The sequence below is a fragment of the Rhinichthys klamathensis genome, unplaced genomic scaffold (assembly GCF_029890125.1).
Source record: "Rhinichthys klamathensis goyatoka isolate OS25496 unplaced genomic scaffold, OSU_Roscu_1.1 h1tg000003l_1, whole genome shotgun sequence".
Lineage (NCBI taxonomy): Eukaryota > Metazoa > Chordata > Actinopteri > Cypriniformes > Leuciscidae > Rhinichthys > Rhinichthys klamathensis.
In genome coordinates this window covers 5045804-5054166 of record NW_026606556.1, presented here as the reverse complement: position 1 = coordinate 5054166, position 8363 = coordinate 5045804, and the positions used below count along the sequence as shown (strand labels likewise).

Here is an 8363-nt window from a genome sequence, read left to right as displayed (position 1 = left end):
TTTGCATCTGAACTCTTCATATATTTATTTATATAATATTTGAGTTTTGAAGTGCTGGAAAAAGATGTGTGAAGTACTTGAAAGCATTTCATTTCACTATTCCAGCCAAACTGGTTACATTTAGTGTTACTATATTAAATCCATGGTGAATGTTGCTGGTCTGTGGACGTAAAGTATTACTAGTTCATTCACGGCACACTATTTCTCCTGGTGTCCACGTCAGCGCTGTTTGATCTAATAGAGATCTACGGTTAATAACGGAGAAATGTGAATGCTTCTCACTAGATCTCGCAGCGATGTCATTACTTCAGTGGCGAATTCAAATGTTTTCTTCCCTGGATCTCTCAGCGCTGTGAGCTCCAGCATATCAACAATGACCGCGCCGGTCCACGCGGACTATGATTGACAGCTAGCTCACGAGCGAGGGTGGGTCTGTGTTGAAACGCGGCTGTCAATCAACAATCGTGGGAGGGGCGTGCGAGCTTGTGACGTCACAGGCTCGAACGGCTTGATTTGAGGCAGGGGAAAACATATAAGGAGATTAAAACAAAACCACTGGATGGATTTTTATCATTATATGATGGCTGTGTACAGACACTGCCAACACACATTTGAGTACAATCAACTTGTAAAAGTGCATGTACCATTATATGACCCCTTTAAGATACACATTCTACATTGATTAAAAAATAAACATCAAATGTGTTTTTAGTCAGAGTATTATTTTATACAGAAAAAAAAATATGTGTAATTCAGATGAGAATGAGGTTAGTGTTTTAAAATTTTAAGGAAAACAAATATATTGAAATATAGCACATGAATTTTAAATTCATTCAGCTTCAATTACCAATACAATCTTACTTTTATTTAAAGCAAACTATACATTTAAAAGATGGGGGTTATATGCATATTTTGTCATTTAAAAAGAAATACAAAATTGTTATGCAAAAAGACAAGGACTTAGAGATTTCTTTATCCTTTAATGCAGGAAAAATCATACCAGCCACACACACACACATAAACACAGACACCAACCCTCCCTCCACTCCCCTCCCCTCCACTCCCCTCCCCTCCCCTTCCCTCCCCACACAGACACACACACACACACACACAAACACACAGAGAATGGCAGGGGGACAATAAATCCATTCAAACTACAATATCTGACTTTCTGTTGCTCAGAGCTAATGACTTTAAATTAGAAAATTGATCGGCTTGATGAGAACAATATGCGTGGCAAGTTTTGTAACTGTAGGTAAAACGAGCTAAGTTATAACACACTTTATGTGTCCTTTTTTAGTCATAAAATTAATTTCCTCGCCACGACCAAACCGTTCGAGATATCAAAAATCCCTCCGGAATTTAGCATCCTCAATGTCTTGACTTCATGCTGACCGAGTTTGCTTGAAATCCGATCAATTCCCAAGGAGAATTAAATATAATTTCAGGGGTATGCGTTTCCAAACAAACCATGATAGCCGGCTTCCTGTTGGGATGTCGTAAAACTTAGAGCACGAAAGTTGTTCATCCCAAAGAGATCTATAAGTGTACCGAGTTTCATATTATTACATGCAAGTGTCTTTGATTTATGGACAAGTGTTCGAATCCCAGTCCAGGGGGCGCTGTCGGTCCGCCCTGCCACGCCCGGGTACCAGCTTCAGTCCGGCCCTGATGGCCGCGGGTTCTGACCCGTGTGCAAAGTTTCAAGAGTTTTAGAGGATGTTAAGGGCCCCAAAAGCCCTCGAAACCTGTCTCAACAATAATTAAAAGCATTGTCACTCAAACAGACACATCCCCCTCCCCCCACAGACACAGAGGTACGCAGAGAGAGGGAGAGAGGGACAGAGATTACTCCAAAGCATCCACATTCAAACCAAAATATCTGACTTCCTGTTGTTCGGAACCAAAATCTGTAAATTAGAAAGTTGTCCGGCTTGATCTGAACAATATGCCTACCGAGTTATAAGATTGCAGGTAAAACTATGAAACTAACCATCTCACTTTTGTCAAAAGGTGGCGCTACTGAGTCCCTGCACCACGCCCGTTTCTGAAACTTTGCACATGTCTACTGGCTAATAAATGTGACGTGTCTGTCGAGTTTCATGCAATTTCAAGCATGCTAAGAGTCTCAAAAGCATCAAAAAAGAATTTTAAAGTTTGATGTGTTGCCACGGCAACAGTATCAAAGATATCAAGAATCCATTCACAGGTCTACATCTGGCGTGTGTTTACATTATACAGATGAAGTTTGAAGCAAATTGGGTTAAAATAAGAGGGTGATTTCGAAGCATTTTGAAAGTGACACACTTCCTGCTGCCAGTTGGTGGCGCTATAACTTTGACTCACAATAGTCACATCCATGTGATCGCCCTCTTACAGCGAACACACTGCTGAAGTTTCATTAAGATCAGTTAATGTATGCAGAAGTTATAACACACTTCCTGTTTCACGTTTCTCGCCATAATTTCGTTTCCTCGCCACGGCCAAACCGTTCGAGATATCAAAAATCCCCTCGCAATTTTTCATCCTCAATGTCTTGACTTCATGCTGACCGAGTTTCGTGGCATTTCTTTGAATTCTCTAGGAGAAGTACTTTAAATTCCATTGCATGCGTTTTACAAACAACCCTAAATAGCCGACTTCCTGTTGGGCTGGGGTAAAAAGTAAGAGTATGAAGTATATATGAACTGATGAGATCTATATGTGTACCGAGTTTCATATTCTTACATGCAAGCGTGTTTGATTTTTGGACCAAGTTTTCGGACCCCGTTCCAGGGGGCGCTGTCGAGCCCCCCTGCCACGCCCGGGTACCAGCTTCAGCCCGGCCCTGATGGCCGCGGGTTCTGACCCGCGTGCAAAGTTTCAAGAGTTTTCGGGCACGTTAAGGGCCCCAAAAGTGCCCGAATAGTCGTAAGAAAAATAAAAGAGGAGAAAAAAAAAAAAAATCCTTAGGAAAACAATAGGGCCTTCGCCCTTTGGGCTTGGGCCCTAATAATCCTTAGGAAAACAATAGGGCCTTCGCCTTTTCAAGGCTTGGGCCCTAATAATCCTTAGGAAAACAATAGGGCCTTCGCCTTTTCAAGGCTTGGGCCCTAATAAAGCTTGGTTTGTTTGAACATAATTACCTTGTTAGCATTATCTCAGGGAGGGTTCATTAAGAGCCACGCCCTAATCTGATACGAATATAAATGAAGATCAGGTGGGGGGTTTGGCATAGCTGCACAGGTGAGCTGGTCTCTTTCAGAAAAGTAAAAGTTAATAACTTCTGGGCGCTTAGTTTGTGTTTTATATTTCCAGGGTTTGAAGGCTCAGAATTAATTCCTACTTGCTGTGATACTCGAGCATAATGGTGAGATTATTGATTGTCACCTTCACTTTATTGTTACTGCTTAACCTCTTCACCGTGTGAATGTTGTGTGTTTGCTTGTTTTGGCCAAACCAGAGGGAGTGCATTTCCATACATATTGGTCAAGCAGGTGTCCAGATGGGTAACTCTTGCTGGGAGTTGTATTGCTTGGAGCACGGCTTCCAGCCAGATGGGACCATTGTTGGAGATGGCAGCTTATTGGCAGACTCCTCTTTTGGCACTTTCTTCAGTGAAACGGGTGCTGGGAAGCACGTTCCTCGTGCAATGTTCATTGATCTGGAGCCGACAGTTGTTGGTGAGACTGAACTCCATTCAGGCTTTTTATCTTATTCCTTTTCAAAACTTGTGTTGCTGTACTTCCAGTTTAGCTTATATCCTTATCTCTTTTGTTTGAAATGCAGATGAGATCCGCAATGGACACTATCGACAGCTGTACCACCCTGAGCAGCTCATCAGTGGCAAGGAGGATGCCGCCAATAATTATGCTCGTGGTCACTATACCATTGGCAAGGAGATCGTAGACTCTGTGCTCGACCGGATGCGCAAAATGGTGAGTTTTCACTCTTCAACTTTAAAGCTTGTTCATGGAATTGCAGATACTAATGTTGATAGTGTTCTTCACTCTTAGAAAAATTGTTTTAAGACTGAGAAGTTCTTTGGGAACCCAAAATGGTGGTTCTTTGGCATTTATTTTGAACACCCGTCACTTAAGTGTGTGGTGACTCCTTTTAAAGACCTCTGCAAGATTACTGGCAGTATTTGAATACCCACTTCTCCCTTTTCCCTCTGATTCCTCTCTAGGCGGACCAGTGCACCGGTCTGCAAGGGTTCCTGATCTTCCACAGTTTTGGTGGTGGAACCGGCTCTGGTTTCACTTCTCTGCTGATGGAGCGACTATCTGTCGATTACGGTAAAAAGTCAAAGTTGGAGTTTTCTGTATATCCTGCCCCGCAAGTCAGCACGGCTGTGGTTGAGCCCTACAACTCGATTCTCACGACCCACACCACTCTCGAGCACTCGGACTGTTCCTTCATGGTGGATAACGAAGCCATCTTCGACATCTGCAAGCGAAACCTCGATATCGAGCGCCCCTCATACACTAACCTGAACCGGCTCATCGCCCAGATTGTGTCCTCCATTACTGCGTCACTGCGCTTTGACGGCGCCCTAAATGTTGACCTCACGGAGTTCCAGACAAACCTGGTCCCGTACCCTCGCATTCACTTTCCACTGGTCACCTACGCCCCTATCATTTCAGCTGAAAAGGCCTACCATGAGCAACTCTCCGTACCGGAAATCACCAATTCCTGCTTCGAGCCAGCAAACCAGATGGTGAAGTGTGACCCTCGCCGGGGAAAATACATGGCCTGCTGTTTGCTGTACCGTGGTGACGTGGTTCCGAAAGATGTCAACGCCGCCATAGCCAACATCAAGACTCGGCGCTCCATCCAGTTTGTAGACTGGTGTCCTACTGGGTTTAAGGTGGGAATCAACTACCAGCCGCCCACCGTTGTGCCAGGAGGGGATCTGTCCAAAGTGCAGAGAGCCGTGTGCATGCTAAGCAACACCACCGCCATCGCAGAGGCATGGGGACGCCTGGACCACAAGTTTGACCTGATGTACGCGAAGAGGGCTTTTGTTCACTGGTACGTGGGTGAAGGGATGGAGGAAGGAGAGTTCTCGGAGGCTCGGGAAGACATGGCTGCCCTGGAGAAAGACTATGAGGAGGTTGGTGCCGATTCCACAGAGGACTGTGGGGAGGAGGATGAAGAATTTTGAAGATGATAAATGTATTTGTAATTGAGTAAATAAATTTGAGAGCATTAGAACTTGTTGCTTCTATGACTAGTTTTGCCTTCATGACCTTGTTCACACGTGGTTGTTTGTGTCCTTGGGCATTTAGGGAACATGATTGAGCCACAGTTCAGCTGAAGTCACATTTCATAGTGGCGTGGGTTTCATGCATGCCAAATTATCGGGTTTGATTAAATGTAACCGTCAGTTACTTATGGTTTCTAACTGCTTAAAGCCTCTTTGTGAACCCATTCCAAAAAATATGCTCAAATTTAAAGTTTATCTACCTTTTATTTCCAATGCTGGAGGAGGAAAAACCGCATGATATTATATGAAACTTGGAGTTTGCTGGATATGGGGGCAAAGAACACAAATGGCTCAAAGTGCTGCAGTATTATTGTCAGGGGCCATCTTGAAACATTGAGTCCATTTATTCCACAAATGGCGAGAGGCCAAACGCAGAAACCAAATGAAATCTCACTGATACCTCGTGTCCACCAAAAAAGAACTGGTTTGGAACTGGTGCTGGTTCAAAGTTGGTTCAACTTGCGAACCTTCTCAGAACCTGTTTGTTTTCCCACTGTCTAGAGAGCCCAGCGAACGACGTCGTTACGTCACTGTGTATGTCGCCATACGTCTTAGCTTTCCCATTCCCGTCGTGTTGTTGTTCACAGTAACCCGCCCCCGACGTAAGCATGACGTGGTAAAAGAACGGTTCTAGTCCAGCAAAGAGTTGGTGCTGCTTTGGAACCAATTTTCCTGGCCGAGAACTGGTTCTTTGGCTGTCGATACAAAGAACTTGTTCTTGAGTAGGAACCGGCTCTCAAAATGCTTTGGTGGAAAAGGGGTATGAGTAGAACTGCCACAGTAAATCTGCTTCATATTAAGAGATTACAGGGGTGTAAAGAGTACCTGAAAACTATGTAAGTAACAGTACAGATGCCTTCCAGTAAAAATGACTCCATTACATGTCACCATTTCATGACCTCTTTAGTAAGTCGAAGCCTGATTTCAGACCGGGCTTGGATTCATGTGATCATTTTTCATATGTAACATGCACTGTTCATTCTGTCACCTTTTTCAATTTATAACATCTTATTCATGTTATTCACAAATTTGACTTGTGGACTAAGCCCTTATTTGGGAAACCACCTCCATCTAATGGTCATATTCTTTCTTTTAGCTTGGCCATCCCAGACACCTCCCTGTGAATTTATAAGGCAGTTTAAACAATTTTATTTGAGAAATATTATCAAAAATGTCTTCATGTAGACATTTTGTAAGAAGTGTTCTAAGAAAATGCAAATAAAATATGTACTATATGCACAAATCAACTGCTAGTGGAAGTTTAAAAGACAAACTATGTAGAAAGAAAAGTCATAAAGCCATTGCTAATAACTCAATTATGACAAGTCAATGCAGTCAGCTGCATTTTTGTAGGCTACCCTATTTCTTCAGACACATTCAGAAAGTGGGTCCCACTTTGAAACTATGACATTAATTGGTTTCATTACAGGTGAGTGACAATTCATCTATATCTGCTGCCTGTCTTCATTGGTAGACTAGCCGCTTCATATCCCGAGGCCATAGGAAATGGCCTTTTCTGCCTATAGGTAGAAAAAAAACCACATTATTTAATTGTGCTTTTGTGATAAATCTGTTATTAATGGCCAGTTTGTAGTGATTTGAAGTGTAATGATTTTTTTTCCATCTAAAAATGGACATTATTTTGGAAAATCACAAACCCACTCAAGTATTAACCAGTATCTGTATTGGTAAAATCGTAACAAAACGTATTGGTATCACATCACCCATCCCTACTTCAGAGCGGTATGTCATATCCCATAATTCATTACATTCAGGAACTTACGTGCCCTGTTTTTGCGACATAGGAAAACTTTCCAGTGTAGGTTAAATTAATTAGATATTACAACTTGTGTTGGAAATGTTAGTGTTGCAGCGACGAGTTTGTATTTTGACTGCTTTTTACTAAACTAGAATCACCACAATTAAATTGCGTTTGATGCATAAGGAATGAACAGACATTTTAAAGTTTAATTTAAGGAGTGTCCACTTGAATACTTGGGCCCAATACAGGAAATATGTCATGCAAATAGAAAAGTGCTCAAGTGCAAAAACCACAAGTGTGGGTACTGGCACAGGCCCTTGTTTTAGTTTTTTTTATTCAGGTAAATTGGGGCACATTTTGCCATTGAGTTGTCTAAGAAAACAAGACAACTAATTAATTAACCCTAATTAAGTGCATCATTGGAAAACTGAAGGAATTTGGATTTTTCAATGTGAACAACACACTACTCGCACTATTTATACTAGAAAACAGCATAGAATAATGCACAAGTACACAAACTAGGACACGCATGCATTCCACGGCTCCAGAGTGATTAGTCACATGACATTTACAGTTTGGGTAATTGGCTCAAAACAACTTTGCAGCAGAACTGAGTACCTATGGCAAAGATGTTAGACTTCTTGCACTTCTGAGGGTCCTGCGGCAGAACAACAGGCATCGAGAAGAATGGAAACTGAAGGACAGCTTTCTCCAGGTATTACAGACCTCTTACTCCATCTTAGTTTCAGTGCTAGAACAGATCCAGCGTTAATGCCCCCGGATCAAAAGTCCCCTTGAGATGGTTTCAAAACTGAGCTAGTTCTAGGGGACTTTCAGCAAGCATGCTTTCTGGCATTAAAGACAATTAAATGGAGTGCAACAAAACAATGAAACCCCCCCCCCCCCCCCTAAAAATAAACCTCTACACTCATTTTGAAGAAAAGCATTTATTTTGTGAGCTGAAGTTGAGTAACTTTTTTAAGTTGAACAGAGAAAACATTTCAGAAGATGGACAGTATATGAATATATAGGTCTATCTCAATTCAAAATTGGACTTTGGAAGATATTTTATATCTCCATCTCTATACAAGTGAACATAAACATGTCCAAAGAATTAAAACTTTTTTTTATTTTTTTTGATGAAAAACTGAAAGCGGTTAAGGTATGTTTTGCTTAGCAAATAATGCGACGAGCTACAATACTTTTAAATATTTATTGCCATTACTGCATCTTAACGAGACGGGCTAAAGGAAATTTGGGAGTTTGTAGGGCTCCGGTGCTTGACACGATCAGCAGGGAGTTAAAGCACCATCCTTGTTCATGGACTCTTGTCTGAGAAACTAGTCATTTTAC

At 42.0% G+C, this 8363-nt stretch overlaps 1 protein-coding gene across 1 annotated transcript; it reads left to right on the top strand.

Moving 5' to 3' along the window:
• Positions 1 to 3279: 3279 nt before the first annotated feature.
• LOC130084558 (tubulin alpha-8 chain-like) lies at positions 3280 to 5196 on the top strand. The gene is made up of 4 exons (XM_056249985.1): positions 3280 to 3349; positions 3443 to 3662; positions 3769 to 3917; positions 4169 to 5196. Exons 1-4 carry the CDS (start codon positions 3347 to 3349, stop codon positions 5144 to 5146), a joined length of 1350 nt encoding a protein of 449 aa, XP_056105960.1. The 5' UTR covers positions 3280 to 3346; the 3' UTR covers positions 5147 to 5196.
• Positions 5197 to 8363: the final 3167 nt, after the last annotated feature.